The following is a 17,668-nucleotide window of genomic DNA, read 5'->3' on the forward strand; positions in this document are numbered from 1 at the left end:
TGTGCAATATTTTTTTTTTTCTTTTTTTGCTAAGCAGTAGTGCGCGGCCTTTGCGTGGACTCTCTCTCTTTCTCTCTCTCTCTCTCTCGGTCTCCTCGTTTGTGAAATTGCAGCGTTTTCAACGATGGCTTGAGCAGATTTCTATTTTCTTCTTTGCCTCGAATAACCTAACGCTAAGCACGCACGTGTGTTTGACGAATTGCAGCAATTTTGATGAGGTTTTGTTTTTTCCAGCTTTTCAGGGGATCTTCAACAAAACGTGGTTATTAATATTTACTGGCGAGGACACAATATCGCGTCATGGAGAATGTGGAGTCTTATTTCTCGGTACCTCGGTTTGTAGTGTGTACTTTTGAATGTCACCTATGATGCTGAGACGAGTGCGTGTTGCTTTTTGGGGGCGTGCCCTTTCGACGCACCTTTTTTGCTTCACTCGCATTTTCTTCCCTGGTGTCTTGTGGCTACAGCTGCTTTTGTGCCTAAAAAAAAAAAGATTTGTGTCCTGAGACAGAACGCAGAAATGTTCCAATGTAACATATACAAGCAATCTTTTTTTTTTTTTTAAAGATTAAATAAAGATCAGTAATAAATGAAGTTTAGCATGGGGACGTTTTTTCATTCTACGCCGTTATTTATGGCAACGCCATTTGTGGGTTTCTCACTGCACATGAGGGAATTTAAATGATTGCTGATGGCTGTTCTCGATTATTTGGCAGCTTTTGCTCCTGGCAGAAGTTGTTTAAAACACATTCAAAAAGGATAAATAAAAAGGCTTTCCAATGGTTTTCGAGGAAGTCTAGGAGGGTTTTATTTTATTTTCAAAGTTGAGGTTTTAGTAGTTAATATTTAACTCCTTGAAAGTCAAAAACTTACAAGACTATTTTCTAAAGCGTAAAAAGATTTTTGTGCTTTTTATTCTTCAAAAGAAAAGGCCTAATCTTGTGAGAAGTCTGCTATTTTCTCGATTCTCTCCTGAATGTTTACATCGAGTACATGAAGTTGGAAATCAGCTCCGTCCGTTTGTTGCCTCGGGCGTTCCTGTGAAGCCGCCTCAGTTATTATTTATCAGCCTTGTGTCAACAAGAGGTTCTGCCGGCCGGTCCCGAGAAAAAAATTAAAAAATGCTTCTCCTGGTGAACAAGACGAGGGGCCTTGTAGTCCGGCGGCCATCCAGATGTTTTCCATCACATCTGGGACGCCTTGTCCTGGGTTACATTCCGTGGCTTGCTGAGCCCTGACTGCAAGGGGTCTCCAGGGAGCGGCCCTTTGGACTGGCCTAAAAATAACTCCTCGACCATGTTGGGCTGCCCGAAGTACTGGTTCCCACCGTTGCCGAGGTCTGGGAAAGGAAGGAGGGGGCCCGGCTGGCCTTCCATCACACGTCTAAGCGGAGTGGGGAGAGTCCTGCTACAATTCAAACATGCAAGAAATTTATAAGGGGGACTGTTTGTTGCGGGGAGACATAGAACAGGTCATGGGTCCAACTGGAACTACCAAAAAGCAGCGTGGGTGGTGACTCATTTGTTTTGAGTAATTTGGGGGGTCTTTGGCGACACCTTGTGGAGCTACAGTGAAGTTACTGTTTCATAAAAAATGCAAAGTGAGATTACTGCATTGGGATACTTGGTTAGATTTTTAAACCGCCGGTGATGACGTACTTTGAATCTGTCGGTAACGCCATAATCAAGTCGTGATGACGGTAAAATGTCTGAAAGGATAAAAACGTCAAGGCCATAAATAACGTTTTTTGTAACTTTACACTATGGCCGCTAGAGGGCGCTCCTTCTTTTAGAAAAAAAAGAAACCCGGAATAAACGTTCTACTCCATTGTTTAGTGCAGGGGTCACCAAACTACGGCCCGCGGGCCGGATACGGCCCGCGGGACCGTTTAATCCGGCCCGCCAACCCTGAATAAATTGTATTATTAAACTTTTTTTTTTTTTTTTTTGCTCATTTTGCCTGCAATGACTGCGTTTCCCCAGTAGATGGGGAAGCGCTCGCCTGCGCATTTACTACCGGAAGCCGTGTCAGAAAGCTCGGTGCACACTCACAAGTGCGTGTACGGACATGGCGCACTCGCGCTCTATTTGTATCAGTCCCGAATTTAGAGCGTGGGCTGTGACGACAGCATTCTTGTAATTTGCGCGCTGAGCTTTCAGATGCAGTTTTGCGCTAAAGCCACCCACAAACCTTCCCCTGGAATCCTTCCGTTAAAATGTCGCCCAAGTAAAGCAGGGTGAACAGTGCCGAGCGTTTAAAAGAGTTGCCAATTTGGCTCGACGTACGCGACGTGACGTTCAGCCACATGAACGTCAACATCTACCCGTCACAGATCGAGGTAAACGGACCAACACCTCGGATCTCGCCTAAGAATTGCCACAACAAATTTTACTCCAGACTATGACGCACTATCAAACTTTAACAAAAAAGACAGCAGTATCTACAAGCCTACTGGAACCTACAAAAGGATTATAAGGAAGGAACACAAGAACTTTAAGAGACTGCTCATATGTGGCAGAGAGGTTCTGCTCTGACAACTGAGCTGAACTTTTATCTGTTAAGATTGTGCATGGCACAACAGAAAGTTAATGTTCCATGGTTTTTTTTCTATGAAGAACCCAGAGAGAGTTATTTAGTTATTTATTTCCTGTTTTTTCTGTGAAGAACTCAGAGAGGGTTTAGTTATTATTTATTTCATTAATAGTGTTATTATTTGTTTCCTGACTTTTTTTCTGTAAAGAACCTGGAAAGGGTTATTAAATAACCGTTATTTGGTTATGTGTGGCTTTCTGGAAAACAATAATTTTTTTAAGCTCCCCTACGATCGTCACACTTTTTCTGTTACAAACTGCCACCGGCCCGCCATCAGAGAAGGGAAAGGTTATGTGGCCCTCACAGGAAAAAGTTTGGGGACCCCTGGTTTAGTAGCTCTTTTTTAAAAATCATTTAAAAAAAACAAACATCTTTTCTAACTTCTAGACTTGCTTTTCTAACAAATATAACACTTTATAGACAGCTATTTAGAATCAACCTTAAGATTAAGATCAAGGCCTGGGCCTTGAGCCTCTCAAGTTCGACTTCTTTCCAAAGGTTTTGAGGTCAGGGTTCTTCCATCTATACCAGTCAATCATGTTTTTTTTTTCTTTGGGATCGCACTTGGTCATGGCATTGTGCATGCGGCTCTCCGGAGGGAGGGCCATGAGCCTGCGAGGACGTTGATTAATGGCAGCAAGTGGGTGGCGGAGAGTTTGTGTCCCCACTCACCCTCGTGCCGCCAGCACACTCAATGGCTTCATCAATTTGTAGCCATTATCACATCAATATAGGCCAGCATAGAGGAAGGAGGGGAAGTCAGGGTTAAGGGGGTGGTTAAACAAGAAAAATGGGAAGGAGAAGAAAAAAAAAAGACCCTTACTGCACCATCTGTGGATGGCTGAACATGCTTCAACCAAGCATCTACAATTGGATTGGTGATGTTAGCATGAAACCTTCAGACCTATGCTGGAAAAAAAAAAAAAAAAAAGGCAGAAAGCGCCTTCTGGAACATTTAAACACACTTCAATCACGCTTAACGTGAGTTTGGATGCAATTGGCCGAATTAATCAATTCTAGGAGGGTGTGCAGACTTTTAAAAATGTCCTAACATACGAGCTGCGTCCATTTTTGCAACCAACCTGGTATGTGCAGCTGTGTGTGTGCGCGCGTGTGTATGTGTGAGATCGCAAGCAGCTGCGATGCCAACGGCGAGCAGCAAATGGTTTCTCACAGCTCATTAGGAGCTTATCTGCCAACATTAGGGCCTTGCAAAGGCAGCGTTTGCAAGCGCGCTGAGAACTTAGCCAAAAGTGATAAGAGTGAGAGCGAGCTAATCATTTGTCACCGGCGAGTTGGCAAATCAGCTCCTGCAAAGTGGCGGGACACCCAGACGGCGCCAACAGAAGGCCGGGAGAAAGCCGACCGAGGGAAGGTGGCCTTTAAGGCCAGCGGGGCTCAATTAGCCCGATTGAAATCCGCCTCCTTCCAGCGTTGGGACAACATATATCACACGGCCCCTCCTCCAAAGCTGTCCAAAGCTCGCCCTCTGTCACGGCCAGCCCAGCCGCTACGCTTTCTTCTTCTATTGCTATTTACAATATTATCGGTGGATCTCTCAAAAGTGTGCACAAGTCCAAATCTCGTTGATATTTATCATGATTGTGCACTCCGTCATAATTGAGATGTTGTCCATGCAGCCAAACCTTCAGGCCGCACGGGGACCATAAAGAGGAGGGCAACTCCGATATTAAGATGAGAGGCGCATCATTCGGGGCGGCCGTGCTTCACCACCTTTGATTAAAGCCAGCAGGCAAGAATTGGTGGGCGTGTCGGCGCGGCGTGCGGCTAATTGGACCGCCCCCGCTGTGACAGGGTGGACAGAACGATGAGGGATAAATGTAAATAGCAGGAGGGACACAAAGGAGGATGAGTTGAATAATGAGCTCAAATAATGGAAATGGACAAATGGACACAATGCGTGACCTATTTGAGACACGGAAAATTAGAGTGGGCCAACTCCATGTTTGAGAACAGAAATTGGTGCTTTTTCACGTGTCCTCCAAGATGTGATCAAAAACCTCCTAGAACATTTCCCTGAAATACTCGAGCTCGTTTTATGTTGACATCACAAAATCTGGCAATTGTACAGGGGTGTGTAGACTTTTGACATCCAGCATCCGAGGCCTCACGTTCCGGTGTAGGATGAACACGCAAAGTAATTAGCAGATGTTTCTGTCCCAAAGAGCAACAGATGTTGAACGACTCTCCATCGGCCCGTTTGGGTGCGCTAAGCAGCCCTGCGTGTGTCCGAGCCCTCCCCTCATTCACGCCGCCCCGTTTAGGACTAATTAGCCGGGCGCTCACCCCCATCCTCCTCCTGCTACACCCCCCCCCCCCCCCCCTTACTTATCTCATTGTCCTCCATCTCATTGTTTCCCGCGCTAAGTAATAATCATCCAAGCTCAGCTCCTCGGCCTCGGCTCCTCCTCCGCCCCTCCCTCCTCGTTCTCGTCATTGTGTCCGGGGCGCCGCCGTGACAAACGTCATCAATCAAGTCGTTGCGAAGCACGATGAACCTTGCAACCCGTAACACCCACCCGCTACCCGCCCACTGGGTTTTACTCGTACAGGAAGTATTCCGTCCCCCCCGGCGGTCCGCGAGGGCAATCGGAACAAAATCGGAGCGAGACAATAGATGTCACAATGGCAACGAAAAGAAGTTATCGGAACGAAGCCGGCAGACGACACTTTGCATTTTTCTCATCTCTTAATGTCTCAGGGGAGATGAATTATATTTGGAGCTCACTATTTTGAACAATGAACTTTTTTTTGTTGACCTCTTTCAATTTGCCTAAGAAAGGTCACAAACATTTTGAAACTGATTTGGTGGGATTTTCTAAACACAAAAACCTGGCATTTAACCAGGGGTGTGTAGACTTTTGATGCCCACCGTGGGAATTTGTCTTGGACAGGGTAAATGTTTCGGACTTTTTTTCCCTGAGCATTTTTGGAGTAAATTGAAAAGGGAAATTCACATTAACGGAAAATCACTTCGGTTAATCTTTCAGCAATATGTGATCATCGATTATCGCCGTGGGTGTACTACGATTCCGCTGGAGTACATTACAAGGAAATTACTCGTCAGAAAATCGTCATGTGGCGATAATGAAACTTGGTGTCGCAAGCACACGCACGCACGCACGCACGCACGCACGCACGCACGCACGGGAAGCCATCCAGCAGGTGTTGGCGTGTTTGTTCTTTGGAGCGGTTTTGTTTTCTCAGGCTTCTTATCAGTCCGCCGTGAACTGCGAGGAAATCACCAGCACAGCTTTTCAGGGAACGATATTTTCCAATCGTCAACCGATGGCAGAATTTGAAAAAAATGTGGTCGTATTTCACCCATTCATTTGACATATGAAACAAACAAGTGTAGAAGTTGTGTCTACTTGGATGCAACGATTGGTACTCGGCAACAGGTGGTGTGAAACCTTGCTCTGCTTTTTGACGTGATAGATATGGCACCTCGCTGAGGAGAAAATGAGTTTACGGCCTTTTATGACGTGTGTGTAATCTGCTTGTTTGCATGTGCGCGGTGATAAAAGAGTAGCAAAGCCTCCAACTTTGCTCATAAAAGGTAATGAAGTCAATTGAGGGCCTTCCGCACACTCTAATTACGCCAGAATGGGCAGCAAAAGTGTGTTGACCGAAGAGAGACAGGTACAGTGCTGGGAGAATAGAACCTTGCATGACCTTTTAAACACTTGGCATTTATTTATTTATTTATTTATTTATTTATTTATTTATTTATTTATTTATTTATTTATTTATTTATTTATTTATTTATTTATTTATTTATTTATTTATTTATTTATTTATTTATTTATTTATTTATTTATTTATTTATTTAATTTAGGACTCTGCCACTCAGTCACCTGAATTAGACGGAATTGCTTTATTTTTTGGTTTGGCAAATGTGAAAGTCAAACTTATGGAATTTACAAATATTGCTCTTGGTAAAGTTTCATTTATCACACTTTTTTTTTATTTATCGGTGAACTTTTTTAATTTTTCTTGTGTCAGCAACATTGTTCCTTGGTACTTGCGGAGTGCGCGAGCGCTTTTGTCTGTCACCTCTGCTCGGTGCTGGCCAATCACAATGGAGCAGACTTGATAGCTCCTGCTGCTGCTGCCTCCTTGACGGCCGGCCCACTGAGGAGATGGGTGCGCATTTTTGGAGAGGTCCTCAGCAAGGTCAGACATCTCCTCACAGGAGACATTGAGTTCAAAGAGCACTTTTTTTCTTCTTCATTTGAAGCATCGAGAGGATGACCTCTCACCTGGAGAAATCCAAAAGCTTTCGCATCGAGGCGCTCCTGGCTCACCACGCGGACGGCGATGGCGCGTCCCCGGAGGTGGCCTACAGCGGCAGCCCGCGGTCGCAGACGCCCTCCCCGAACGCCAGCCAGGCCCAGCCGGGGATGACGCCCAACGCCGCTATCTACAACTTTCCCCAGGCGGGATTCGGCGGGGGGTTCCTGGGAATGCACCCGAGGTCCGGGTACCCTTTGGCGGCTGTAGGCGTCCAGCCGCCCGCATTCGTATATCCGGGCTTCCCGCAGCTGGTCCAGCCGTACCCGGGTTACTTAAAAGCGGGCAGCGTGCACCCGCTGGAGCCCTGGATCAGAGCCGGGATGATGTTGCCCAGACTCGGAGACTATGGAGGTCAGTGCGTCCGCAATATTAGTATATAATATTATAATATATTAATATTCGAACCCCCCACCCCTCCTCTCATTTGAGTCTTACTAGATTTATTGATGAGATATTTGAAATTGCCGTAAAAAATAAGCAGCTGTTGGCTCAAATTCAAAATGCATACAAGACTTTCTACAGTTCAAATTAAAAACTTTTTTTTTTACAGAATTATAACAAAACGGTTTGATTGAATTGAATTATATATTTATATTTTATCTATATTATTTATAAGTTTGATACTATCCATTACAGTAATACCATGGAAAAAATAGAGTATTTTTACAGCCATTGCAAAGTACAAATATGATCTATTCCATATTTTTGCATGAGTGAAATCAAATGTATTTGAAAATAAAAATGACAAATCCACGCTGTGTCTCTCATATAGCAGCACCAGCCCAAGCCGGTTTGTTGGGGAAGTGCCGCAAGCCCAGGACAGCGTTCACCAGCCAGCAGCTGTTGGAGCTGGAAAACCAGTTCAAGCTCAACAAGTACCTGTCCCGACCCAAACGTTTTGAGGTGGCCACCTCACTCATGCTGACAGAGACCCAGGTATCATCTGCGTGGAGACGTTTTAAGGAGCATCCCTTATTGCTTTCGTTGGAAAGTATCACACTGCTTGCAATGTTCAAACCTCTCCTGTTGTCCCCAGGTGAAAATTTGGTTCCAGAACAGGCGGATGAAGTGGAAGCGAAGCCGTAAGACCAAGGAGCAAGCCAACCCGGCGTCCCCACCAAGCGATGGGGAAAGAGCGGACAGTGTGCAACTCCAGGCGGACTCTCCCAGGTCCAGCCTGGAGGATGACGATGAGCTGGAAGGCGAGGAAGAGGATGAGGATGCAAGTGTGCTGCCCGCTTCTCTGGGCTCCCTCTTGAAGGGTGCCGAAGGGGTCACAGAGAACTACAGGTCCTATTTAGAAGAGGAGGAGGGAAGTTCAACAAGAAGCGGGGTTTTCCCGTAGTTCTGACATCACTTTGGAGCGCTTGTGTTGGTATCTTGCTCCGGAGAGGACAATGAGCAGATTTTATTTATCACAAGATGGTGCTTCCTGGTTTGGTCCACAGGCCAGCCATGCTAATATATCAAACATGAAGTATTTTGGGAAACCTTAGCATACTTAAAGAAACCTAAAATATTCATTTTTTTTAGATGGGTTCGTATTTCAGGAAGATGTAAAGATACATTTTAAAATTAGCATATTTGATTGAACTCTACTCTTATAGTTAGTGTGTTTCTGATTGTTCTTTAAACTATTCTCAATGACTGTGACTTTGTCTAAAATGATTTAAGAGCTATATAGTTTAATATATTTTATCTCGACTTTGCAACCATGGTTTTTATGTTGTCTTGTATGCCATTGCTCCAGAAATAAAGTTCATTTGAAGAACAAGAAACGTATTCAACAAGAATTGTATGGTAGATTAATGCTAAGAAATGAACTTTTGTTGTTGTTTTGCGAATAGCGGCTGCGCTATTTTGTCCTCCTTGGTTTTCCATAGTTTCTATGGCAACCGACAACAGCTTGTCAAGGACTCGCCGTGGACTACAAATTCCTCTAGATAAGAGTTTTCGATGTATGTACATTATATTCAACACAAATGGAATAAGTTGTTGCTATCAGAAACTTTTCATACTTGCAGGTAAGCGCGTGTCTGTCTCACATAAACATATTACAACTTTAACTGCCACCTGTTTTTTTTTTAATATGTTAGAATCCGCACAGTAAAATTTAAGTTTTAAATACTTGATTATTATTTAACGCAAGGAAACGTCAGCTAAGTTAAGGACACAGATGTACAATAAATAAAACATGTTGCGTGTAAAGATCAGAGCTAGCGTAAATGCTTCAGGTAAGTAGCCAGTTAGCTAGCGCTTCGGACGCCATTTTTCTTGCCCCACCTTTCTTAATTGAGCTGTCCTCATTTTTCTCAAATATTTGCTTATTCCGTTATTTCCAACGCTGGCGGTTGCCGTACCATCTTGCCTGCAAACATGCCTAATATTTCGCCGTTCATTTTGGTTGTTTACATTCACGTCACGCAAAGCGTAAATTTAACGAGGCCGATGACGCAAATTAATCGGATTATCATGAAAATATGAACGCTAACATCTCATTTGAGTTGTTTGCAGTCATGTTGGCTGAGTTGGAAGGTCCAAAGACAAATGGATCAGACGGACCGTGGACGTCCTCCATCATTATCAGCAATACCAAAGTAAGCTTGGCCCTTTCTTTTTGCAAGTCTTCTCATCCTAATCAAATTGCTCTGCCTTGACAGCAAGCAGGGACTCAGCACAAGCACCAGCGGCGAGTGCCCGTTCAGAGAAGCTGCTTTCTGGGCCTGGAAACCAAGCCGGAGCTGCTTTGGGAGGACTGGCTTCAGGGCAGAGAATACACCAAGTCGCTAACGTTAAAAAACATTAGCCTCAAGCTTCAGAAACTCCACTTGAGGTCAGCCGCCGCTTTCTGAAGGAACAATTGAGCCCATCCACAAGAGTAATTGTTCTTTGCTCCCTCTCAGACCTCCATTGACTAAATTCTTCAGCATCTCTAGTTCCTGCAACCTCGCTGTGAGCCCAGGGACGTCTTTGACCATACTGATCACTTTCAAACCTGCGGAAAAGGTAATATTGTGTAAGAGTGACTATCACAAAGCGGCTCCCCTGTGAAACATCTCGTGTGTGGGACAGTGTAAGTACGAGGACAGCCTTGAGTTTGAGGGCAAAGATGGTCGCTTCCAAGTGTTGCTTCGGGCCGTGGTTCCGTATCCGGCTTTGGAAGTGCCCGAAGCCGTTCTCCTTCCACTCTGTGCGGTGCATCAGTCCGTTACTGCGACTTTTCTGCTGAAGAACCTCAGGTGAGCTCATCGTCCCTGACGTGGACTTGAAAAATGGGATTCTGACTTGCGTGGAAATTGCGTCACCCAGCAAGCTCCGCACGTACTTCAGCTGGGAGTGTCCCGAACCATTTCAAGTGAGTCCCGAGGAAGGCGTGCTGAAGGCCAGCCAGGAGATTTCGCTCCTGGTCCTGTTCCAGCCGCAGCAGGCGCTGTTGTACAACAAACGCGCCTTTTGTCGTTTTGGGGAGGAAGGAGATCAAGCCGAGTGCTGCGCCACGCTGCGACTTCAGGGAGTGGGTACTGACAGCGCTCGAATGTGCCAACAGCTGATTCGGAATGATTCACCTCTTCCTTTGCGTCTGCTCTTGTGGAAAGCCAAGTACCCGTGTCTTCAGTTGAGAGGCCCGAGTTGGAGAGCGGATCAACAACACGGCGGCCCCGTGGTTAACTTTGGCTCTGTCGCCGTCGGGCAACGTTTGCAGAAATGTTTTGACATTTGTAATCCCTCGCATGTGAGTAAGGAGCAAATTGTGATTTCATGCTGATTTTCAAAAATGATGTCATTTTCAGGTGACTGCTTTTTTTTCCCTGACCCGCCTTTCGGGAGGGGTGCCCCTGTTGGGGTCCGACTTTGTCTGTGATGTCACCAGCGGTCGAGTGGCCCCAGGCGCAAGCGTGACGGCCAAAGTCGCCTTTGCGCCGACTGTCGCCGGTTCCGTCTCTGTTGACTATTTGACTGCGGAATGCAAAGGGGCGCTCAACCAAACGGTGCTCAAGCTCATCGGGCACTGCGCAGGTACCGTGACGCACCAATGGAACCCAATGCTCCAAGTTGGGATCTGCATGGGGTTTTTTTTTGTCACCAGGTCCCAAGTTGTCTTTTTCTTCATCGGTGGTTGACTTTGGCTGCGTCCGAGTGGGAGCCGCCGCGTCGCAGACGATGGAGCTGATCAATTCTTCGTGCGTCCAGGCGACCTTCCAGTGGGACCTCGACTGCGCCGGGCACAGCGTGTTCAGCATCCAACCTCAGTGCGGCACCTTAGCCCCCAAGAGCCGTGTCGCGCTGACGGTCACCTACCTGCCCACCGTGCCTTTTGCCCATCGCAGAAGCGTGCCCTGTTTCATACTGCACGGAGTAAGGAGCTCGTTTTTACTAAATCACAGTGAAACATGGTCGATTTTATTTTATTTTATTTTATTTTATTTTATTTTATTTTATTTTATTTTATTTTATTTTATTTTATTTTATTTTATTTTATTTTATTTTATTTTATTTTATTTTATTTTATTTTATTTTGATTTCCACAGATTGCAACACCCCCATTTATTTTTTTATCTTTTTTTTAAATAGGATCCGTTGTTCCTGGACCTGATTGGTACGTGTCACTCAGATCTCCAGAAACCGGCCGTCCTTAAACCAGAACATTTAGCAAGCGGTCCAGATGATTGGTCGGACGTCATTAGCGCCCTACTGCCAAGCAACAGCACGCAGCTAGATCCGCAAGCGTTCTGCATATCTGCGACCGAGGTGACTCGCTGAGCCAAAATCACGCCGGGATCGTTTCATTACGCCTTTTGCTCAGCCGGCCATTTTCATTTCCCAGAAATCAAGCCGCCTATCCAATATCTCGACGGCGCGGTCCATGACTCCCAGGGAAGACAGCGACGAAGCGGATTCGCTGTCTTCATCGTCACCGTCCACACGCGTGTCGGTGGCGCCCAGCGAGCTGCTGTTTAATCAGGTCACCACCTCCGTGCCCACGTCGACATCCTCGTCACTTTCTCAGGGCGTGGCCGTCACCAATAACTCCACTGCCAAAATCACGTAAGATTCCCTCCCTCCCTCCCTCTTTCAAACGGGATTTGATCTTTTTCCTAAAGGGACAAAATAGATTTGTTTGCTTTCCAGCCTGGTGTGGACCAACGCCCGCGACTCTCCATTCTCCATCTCTCCGTGGACATGTGACCTGTCCCCGCTCAAGTCCACCTCGTTCAGAGTGACTTACAACCCGAAGGAACGCAACGCGCTGCACGCGGCTCAACTCGAGTGCTTCGCTGTCCAGGTATAGAAGAACTTCCGGAAATGCTTTGTCGAACTTCCCTCCAGCAGCGTTTCATTATTTTGTTAATTGCGACTAACTAGCTAGCTAGCGGGGGGCAGATAAGTCCACCCTGTTGCGTCATCGTCCGAGTCATCGGACACTCCTTTGAGCGTGGCAAAGAGCACTTCTACCCACAATGCTCTCTCGAGCCAAGTACAGTGGTAAGCGTGACACTGGGGGGGTGTAGACTTTTTATATCTCCTGTACTTACCATTGCGGTTTGCCCGGTTTGTTGTAGGAGTTTGCGGGCCTTAACGTTCGAACCTATAAGACCTTGCTCCTGCGCAATCACGGCGAGCATCCGCTCACCTTCTGCCGGAGCCTCAACGAAAGCGTGGACCCCGCGGCGGAAGCGTCGGTGTCCATCGTGCCGAGGTGCGGCTTGCTCCTGCCCGGGGCTCACCAAATCCTCACCGCCATCACCGCTCCCAAGGAAGACTCGCCCCCGGAGGGAATCAAGCTGCGCCTGCAGCTTAATTCCAGCCAATGCACAAAGGTATGGCGCGGGCGGACATCGATATTTGCCCACAAAGCTTTTTTTGGACAATTTACGTTGCGCTTTAGGAAATTACGGTTATCAGCAAACTGGAGACCATCAGCGTGTCGTTCGAGGGAGGTGGCATCATATATTTCCAAGATACATCGGTGGGCTCGCCCAGCAAGCGGACGCACCTCATCAGAAACGTCTGCCGCGTTCCTCTCGGGTTAGTTTCTTTGCCGACGGGGAAGCCCGCCTTCCTCGCTCTCGGTACTTCCAAATCTTCTTGTCACAGCTTCCGGTGGAACATCCGCTACTTGGACCAACATCTCATCTCCGTTCAGCCGGATGCCGGCGAACTGCAAGTGAATGAGAGCGTGGTGAGAGACATGGTCGCATATGAAGTCATCAGCTTGAAGATGTTTTTGATCACGACTCTATTTTGACGTCACAGCAGCAGAAATGGTCTTTTAATCCAAAGGAAGAGAAAACGTATGTACTTCAACCCGCGCTGAGCTTCTGGCCCCTTGAAAACCCCGGCTCGAAAAATTCCATCGTCACCCTCCAAGTCATGGGAAAAGGCGCCAAAGGTTCCATCCAGGTGAGGCTGAGCGTTAAAAGCGGGTGTCCATTTTTTTTTTTGATTTCCGCTTTCCCAGGCACTTACAGAAATCTTTGAGATGGGAGAGACGCTGGTGGGACGTGCTCAGTCGCTTGACATCCCCCTGGTGAACAACAGCACCTGCTCCATCTCCTTCCGAATTTGCATTGAGCAGACGCTGCGAGACGAGCAACCTCATCAGGACTTTCAACCTGCCGCGACCGGTAGATTGCGATCGCTCCCACAACGGCGCAGCAAGGCACATGAATCCATCTGGAGTTGACTTTGACCTTTTCCAGCATTGCAACTGGACTGCACGGGGGGAACCGTGGCCTCGCGCTCCACCTTCATGCTGCGAGCCACGTTTCGGCCCGATCGCCAAGCCCGCTACCGCTGGACCATCAGCTACCAGACACTGAGTTGCAGCGGTACATCCGGAAAGCACCAAACACACACGTTGCTCCCTTCTCATTTGGTCTCTCTCGTCCAAGGTGTGCTGCTGTCCCCTCCGCAAGAGGTGTGCGAGGTGCGGGCCAACGGCGTGTTCCCCATCGCCCAGGTGAGCGACGTGGGCAGCGGCGGCGTGGCGGCCTGGCTCAACAAATCCTACGTGTGGAAGCTGCTCTCGGTGGACAGCCTCAACGCGCAGCTGCTCTCCATGCCCTCCCCCGTGGAGCACACCTATAGGAACCCGAGACGGCACAGGTGAAGCGCGCCGGCGAGTCGCCGCGACTTCCCGCAAAGCGTCAATTTGCTCGCGTGTGTCGGCAGTATGCGCACGTACCCGTCCATCCTGATCAAAGCCATGCTGGATTTCAACTTTGGCGCGGCGCCGCTGAATTCCGAGCCGTCCACTTTTGCCGTGGCGTTTCACAACCCCGGCAGCATCCCCGTCGAGTGGTAAGTTGGACGGGTTGTGAAAATACGACCAGCCAGCGCGTGCGTGGGATGGCATTACCCGTTGATCGATTTGTTTCCTCTTTTGAAATGTAGGACCTTTTTGTTCCCAGACGACCAACAGGTGGACTTCAAGCACTGGAGTCGGGGCCAGGAGTTGGGTCGCAACGAGCTCGAACTGATGCAGGCACGGCGCAAGTCTTCTGGCTCACGTCTTGACGTCAACGGATTTGCACGTCAACCACGTCTATTTCCAGATCGGGGAACTTTTCAGCGTTTCGCCCCTTTCGGCCACTCTGCTGTCCGGAGAGCAGAAATCGGTCCAGTTCACCTACAGGTTGGTTGGGGTAGGGGAGGGGCTGTCCAATTTGGGACGGACCCATTCCAATGATGTTGCTTTGACAGCCACGCGGTTGCCGGGACGCATCAGCTGCCGGTCATATTGAAAATATCACACGGCCGAGAGATCTTGGTAAGAAATGAGACTCGCCCCTTTTGCCTGTCTCGTTGCGGCTTGCGAGTTCAACCGTTTTTTTCGTTCCCGACAGCTGCTCTTGCAAGGCGTGACGGTGGAGCAAGAGAGAGCCTATCTGTACTTTTTATCCAGGCATCATGTTTTCACTCCCATCATGACGGGGGGGTTGACGCCTCCATTGCAGGTGGGAGACGTGGAACGTGGCTCGCCACGAAACCGGGCCGACGCGCGTTTGTCTTTGCAGACGTACGAGCTTTACAACGGCGGCGACGTTCCCGTCCATTACGAAGTGGACGGCGACGTGCTGTCGCAGCTGCAAGAGAGCAACTTCAATCAGCCGCTGCTGAGCTGCCTCAACCCGGCGGGAGTCGTCCTACCCGGGAAGACGGCCAAGCTGGAATTCATTTTCTCCCCGCTGGAGGCCAAGATGCACAGCGTACGCGGCCGGGCGCCGACAATCCACATCGAGACTCAGTGTGCTTTCAATCCTTTTGTTTGTCCGCCGCCGCCGCCAGATGGACGTTCCCATTCACATCCGACACGGCGAAACCGCCACCGTGAGGTTCGAGGGCCTCGGCTTCGATGCTCACGAAGACGTGTGGCCGAGCGGTGAGAGCACACCCGCCGCCCGAGTGCGCAGGATCGCCCTCCCCGGGCAGGTGAGGATGGAGACATTGGACTAATTATTTATTTGACATTCTCCACGCTGCCTCTTATTGAAAATGACACTGTGTGTGCGCAGCGTGCATTCCTTTCTGCGGACAATATCGCTCTGGGGGAGCTGCCGGTGTGCTCGCAATCTTCCAGAATCTTCTTCCTCACCAACGTGTCCTCTGAAGAAATCTTCTTTAAATGGTGCTTGACTCAGGTGGGCGGGCTGCAGAAAGAAGCAATCGTTGATTGTTTTGAAGGAGCCGGCCGGGTGTCTTACTGGTCGCTTCTGTGTTGTTTTTGGGAATAAGGTGATCCGGATCCAGCCTAAACAAGGCCTCCTGCGTCCGGGAGAGCGCATCATTTGTGTGCTGACCTTCATGGCCACCGACTTCCCAACCGTTCATTATCTGGACATCGTCTGTCAGGTCAGGATTCTTTCTCAATGATTTGATTTCATTTGATTCGATTACTGACGTGATGATTCAAGCTCTGTTTCTCCTTCCAGCTGACCGAGCAGGCGGCGCTGGTGCAATATTCGGCCTCGCTGCAGCTTTGGGAGCAGGAACGAGAGCAGCGGCAACACGAGTTCACCATCACCGAGCGGGACCTGGCGGAAAGCCGAAAAGTTCCCAGCGACAAGGTCTCGCCGCAGACGCAGCTGGGCAAATACAAGGTGGAGCCGAGCGAGCGACATTTCCTACTCCCTGAAAAGGGCGTGGATCAAAGATACGTGTGTCTTTTTCTTTCCTCCAGACGCTTCCGCCAATTTGTAGCCGGGTAGCGCGAGCGGAGCAGCGGGCTCAGGCCGAAGCCGACAAACTGGCCAAACGCCCGACGCTACCTCAGCCTTCGTTGCTGCATCTGGAAGTGACGGCGCGCACCTACCGCTGGCAGGAATACCTCCGATACTTCCCCGACCGATTCAATCATCTCTTCAGGTAAGCAATTGAACCTACAAAATGTATTTTTCTTGTCTGCAACATGACGTCAGCGGCGGCTTCTGCCGACAGGTGCTTCCGAACCATCAAGCCTTTGAGGCCTAAACTATTGTGCAACACTCTACTTCAAGAGGGACGCCCGTTGCAGAAGCTGGGCCCCGAGCGACACTTCCTCGAGCATATTCTCACTTCTCTCATCAGGTAACGTTGGAGGTCAAAGATTAAAAATGCACCAAAAGAGACATTTCAAATCAAACCGTTCTAAAATATTCAAATCGAATTCTAGTCTAGTGTATTGGACTTAAAAGATAAATACAACCAGAGGACCTTAAAAAATAAAAAAAAAAGTCACTAACATTTCATTCAGTGTTTCATTTTCCTACCACTAGAGGGAGCCCACGTATCAATTTGGTCGTTCCAGGTTGAGAAGCTGACAAGTTGCGTTTCATTTTCCATAGGAGCATACTGGATAACGAGGCCTTTTCGCAGTCTCTGCTCACTTTGGCATCCAAGCCGCTTTTCTACAAGCCCAAAGTCATCTTCTCCGCTCCTTCGTCAATACCGCAACCCCTGATCGGGTTGGAGGAGACAAATCCCGAACTGCACTTCAGCGCCGACGGCTCGGCAGCGGCGGGAGGCGCCAAGCTGAGAATGGGGCAGTGCGCTGAGCGCATACCGGTGGACGTGTTGAACGATATCTTACTCAACACCCTCCAGAACGTGATGATGGAGGCCGTCAGAGGAGAGCTGGACCTCATCGAGTCTTCGCCAAATGTCTCGATCAGGTAAAGGCACGGACGGGATTTTCCTCCCAAGTGTAGAACGCAAAACAGATCAGTGTCGAGTCCAAACTGCAAATGGTTCAAAGAAGACTTCCTTCCTTTTAGATCCAGGAGGCACGCCGGTGGCAAAGTCAAGAAGGACGACAAGGAGACAAGCCCAAACACAGCAACGCCGGCTGATAAAAGCTCGTCGTCAACAGAGCAGCACACAGACACAAGTTAAATCTTTTGCCGTCTGACTTTGTTCATCTAACCTTTGGTGGACATGACTCTTTCCTGCGGTTCTACTCAGTCGGCCTAACCTCCGAAGTAAGTTAATAGCAACTGTTTTTGCAATGGTAAAACGTTTCCGTCATATTCTTCAAACGGGAAAGCAACAACATGCACAGTTCAGGATCCGATCACTGTTAATTGTAATAATCATGTCGTCAATTAAACGGCCTCATTTCACTGCGGCGGTTGAGATTTTCATCAATGTGTTTGGAGGGATGGAGGGCAATGCGGATATGCTGCCACCTAGTGGCAACTTTGGAGCACTTCATTCAGACTTGACCACACCGTCGTCATTCAAGCACCGTCGCATAAACAGAAAACTGAGATGACAAGCAACT

At 48.3% G+C, this 17,668-nt stretch overlaps 2 protein-coding genes across 2 annotated transcripts; both read left to right on the forward strand.

Moving 5' to 3' along the window:
* Positions 1–300: 300 nt before the first annotated feature.
* On the forward strand, positions 301–8,497 carry LOC133159376 (motor neuron and pancreas homeobox protein 1-like). The gene is made up of 4 exons (XM_061286327.1): positions 301–335; positions 6,854–7,260; positions 7,685–7,845; positions 7,946–8,497. Exons 1-4 carry the CDS (start codon positions 301–303, stop codon positions 8,252–8,254), a joined length of 912 nt encoding a protein of 303 aa, XP_061142311.1. The 3' UTR covers positions 8,255–8,497.
* A 928-nt stretch (positions 8,498–9,425) lies between these two features.
* Positions 9,426–17,280, forward strand: cfap65 (cilia and flagella associated protein 65). The gene is made up of 30 exons (XM_061286328.1): positions 9,426–9,506; positions 9,570–9,742; positions 9,813–9,915; positions 9,982–10,148; positions 10,219–10,642; positions 10,701–10,926; positions 10,997–11,265; positions 11,482–11,658; positions 11,735–11,955; positions 12,040–12,193; positions 12,274–12,393; positions 12,471–12,728; positions 12,797–12,936; positions 13,006–13,090; positions 13,165–13,311; positions 13,370–13,535; positions 13,611–14,016; positions 14,083–14,211; positions 14,305–14,395; positions 14,466–14,545; positions 14,614–14,680; positions 14,757–15,119; positions 15,199–15,342; positions 15,426–15,551; positions 15,646–15,762; positions 15,843–16,010; positions 16,091–16,275; positions 16,348–16,476; positions 16,734–17,060; positions 17,163–17,280. Exons 1-30 carry the CDS (start codon positions 9,426–9,428, stop codon positions 17,278–17,280), a joined length of 5,361 nt encoding a protein of 1,786 aa, XP_061142312.1.
* Positions 17,281–17,668: the final 388 nt, after the last annotated feature.

The sequence above is a fragment of the Syngnathus typhle genome, linkage group LG9, assembly GCF_033458585.1.
Source record: "Syngnathus typhle isolate RoL2023-S1 ecotype Sweden linkage group LG9, RoL_Styp_1.0, whole genome shotgun sequence".
Classification (NCBI taxonomy): domain Eukaryota; kingdom Metazoa; phylum Chordata; class Actinopteri; order Syngnathiformes; family Syngnathidae; genus Syngnathus; species Syngnathus typhle.

Bases quoted from the DNA above. Each gene is read 5' to 3' on its own strand.
- LOC133159376 (XM_061286327.1), top strand. From the start codon at position 301: ATGGAGAATGTGGAGTCTTATTTCTCGGTACCTCG. The intron at 336-6,853 runs GTTTGTAGTGTG...CTTCATTTGAAG, and splicing joins TCTTATTTCTCGGTACCTCG to CATCGAGAGGATGACCTCTC. The intron at 7,261-7,684 runs GTCAGTGCGTCC...CTCATATAGCAG, and splicing joins CAGACTCGGAGACTATGGAG to CACCAGCCCAAGCCGGTTTG.
- cfap65 (XM_061286328.1), top strand. From the start codon at position 9,426: ATGTTGGCTGAGTTGGAAGGTCCAAAGACAAATGGATCAGACGGACCG. The intron at 15,120-15,198 runs GTACGCGGCCGG...CGCCGCCGCCAG, and splicing joins TGGAGGCCAAGATGCACAGC to ATGGACGTTCCCATTCACAT. The intron at 17,061-17,162 runs GTAAAGGCACGG...CCTTCCTTTTAG, and splicing joins TCGCCAAATGTCTCGATCAG to ATCCAGGAGGCACGCCGGTG.